At 34.7% G+C, this 2,535-nt stretch overlaps 1 protein-coding gene across 1 annotated transcript in view; it reads right to left on the bottom strand.

Moving 5' to 3' along the window:
* The window catches only part of LOC109361183 (2-methylene-furan-3-one reductase-like), a 15,064-nt gene extending 12,814 nt beyond the window's left edge, over nt 1-2,250 (bottom strand). Inside the window, exons 1-2 of the mRNA XM_019606542.1 lie at nt 1,971-2,250; nt 937-1,260 (exon numbers count right to left, since the gene is read on the bottom strand). Coding sequence (XP_019462087.1) covers nt 937-1,260; nt 1,971-2,174 — 528 coding nt within the window. The 5' untranslated portion in view covers nt 2,175-2,250. The remainder of the gene's footprint in view (nt 1-936; nt 1,261-1,970) is intronic.

Here is a 2,535-nt window from a genome sequence, read left to right as displayed (position 1 = left end):
CTTTTGAGAATTGAGTAGAGGAGAGGGATTAATTCAGGGAATTAATCTTGTAACGTGCAATTGATTCGGGGAATCAATTAGGGTTCATCTTGTAATCTTCTCCATTCTTCAAGCAATAAACGAGGTATTAGTATTCGGAATTGAATTGATTCCGAATCGATTGTGAAATCTTTCTTCTTCTTTTCTATGATTCTGTATCGGTGTTATCAGGTATTGATAAGGCTCAAACCATGCCAAAGATTGTTAATGTGTATAAAAGAGGAAAAAGGGGAGTTTGGTTGAAATAGAATAACCAACTTACCTATTATACCCTTAGATAGTTAGGCAGTTAATCTTCTATAAATAGAAAGTTGTTAGAAGGAAGTTATTTAGATTTTTAGAAGGGAATTCCAACTGATTGTGGAATCAGTAAGGGGGGTGGATCAAGGGATCCTTGTACACAGAAATTCTTCTTCTTCTTACATTCAATAAAATTCTCTTAGAACCCTAGCAGAATCCAATTGAATCTGGTTAGGGGCAATTCCTTTCAATCCTGTTCCTAAATTGCAATCTTGATACCAATGTTTATCAGTATTCCATACTAGATTTCGTATATATATCAAGTTATTGAATCTCCATGAAGAGAGTTGTTCAATGTTCACAATTCTAATAGATGTAGATGCAACACAGAAATACAGATAATACAAAAATAGAGATAAGCAAGCGTGAATATTGTTGACTGAACTCCAATTATGTTGGTGAAATAACTAATAATTTAACTCCTCTGCTCACTATAGATAGAAAGTTTATCTCAAGAAGAAGGGGGAAGAAAGTTTACTGAGAATGTTATGTTATGCTCATTAAGAATTAAGAACATCAAGCACAAGAACTGAATATGCAGAAAGCTCAACTGTAACTTTAGGTCATCCAAATACATACTGGTTATCATATTCGTACCTGGATAACATGGGTTCCAACTCCACCAGCACCACCCAAAACAAGGATAGATTTCCCAGCCGAAAACCCAGCTCGCTCAAGACCTTCATAAGCAGTCTCTATTGTTAAGGGAAGGCTGGCAGCCTCAGCAAAGCTCAGATTCTGTGGCTTGTGAGACAATAGTTTCTCTTCTGCAGTAGTATACTCTGCCAAAGAGCCAATGACCTTTGGATGGACCAAAGCATTCCCATTGATATCACCATAAACCTCATCCCCAACCTTAAATTTATTCACATAACTTCCCACTTTGACCACCACACCAGCAACATCATAGCCTGGAGCAGTCTTCACATCCACCACCCACAAATGAAATTACATAGAAAAGTATGAATATATATTTCAAGACGTGACCAACCATTAAAAAAACTATGTGAATCCTGATATTCCTCCATAAGAAAAGGTACATGTAGGATAAATGTTTCCTTAATGTTCTTGAAATGTTAGGAATACATTTGGAAAGAGTCTTTTAGAGCATTTCCAATGGATTGTTCTTAACTAGAACATTTTTACTATCTTTTTTACTCTGACATTTTTATTAACAAGGAGAGAGAAATAAGAATAAGGAAACAAGGAAGGATAACTAAAAAGATACATGTTTAGTTAAATTTGGTTAAGTATGAGATAGGTTTTCATGGAAAAAAAAGTAAATATTGTTCTTATTTCACTAAAAATTGTAATAAGTTATAAAATAATGTGTAAGATATAAATAAGAATTACAATATTATTTGTCATTAAAGTTGTAATAAATTACAAAGAATAGGTTACAAAAGTTGTAGGGAGGGGAGGTGATCCACCTCCAACTTGCTCCAAGAATAAAACTTAGTACACAACTACCATCAATTTTAAGGAAATATAATGGTTTGAATTAGTTGGTAAATCTAAAATGTTGAATTTCCCTAAAATTAATGGCTAAAATATGAAGGAAATGGATCATCTCTCAAATTAAATATTATGGACAAACCCTCAAAACAAAACAAAAAGGGGGATAGTCTTACAGGTAAAGGGGAGTCTGTGTCCTTGAAACCACCCTCCAATCTCTTATAATCAATGGGATTGATGGATGCAGCAGCAACCTTGATGAGCACCTGGTCGTCCTTCACCTCCGGTATGGGGACAGCGGGATCAAACTTGAGAACATCAGCTGATTTGCCATACTCGGAGTAGGTCCAAGCTTTGATGTGAGTAGGTATTCCAGCCATGTTTGGGAGTTGAAGAGCGAAGGAAAGTGGAAAATGTAGGATTGGAATCAGGTGGGTGGAACTTAAGTAATAATGGATTGGAAATAAAAGTACTATTATTAACTCTTGCTAATGGACCATGTGATATCATCATAATTATTGAGCTGTGGTGGGCCTTCTTTATGCATAAATTATTACATTCAGTCATGGTGGGACTAAAGTAATGTATTGGAAATAAAAATTAATATCATTAACTACACGTTTCTCGCTAATGGACCATGTGAAATCATCGATAGATGTGGTGGGCGTTGTTTATGCTTATTATTATAAACCAAATCATGGTATTTATTTAAAACTCAAATTGATATTTAGCTTAATAAAT

The sequence above is a fragment of the Lupinus angustifolius genome, chromosome LG11 (genome assembly GCF_001865875.1).
Source record: "Lupinus angustifolius cultivar Tanjil chromosome LG11, LupAngTanjil_v1.0, whole genome shotgun sequence".
NCBI lineage: Eukaryota > Viridiplantae > Streptophyta > Magnoliopsida > Fabales > Fabaceae > Lupinus > Lupinus angustifolius.
The sequence above is the reverse complement of the archived record's forward strand: the minus strand, read 5'-3'. Positions and strand labels throughout refer to the sequence as shown.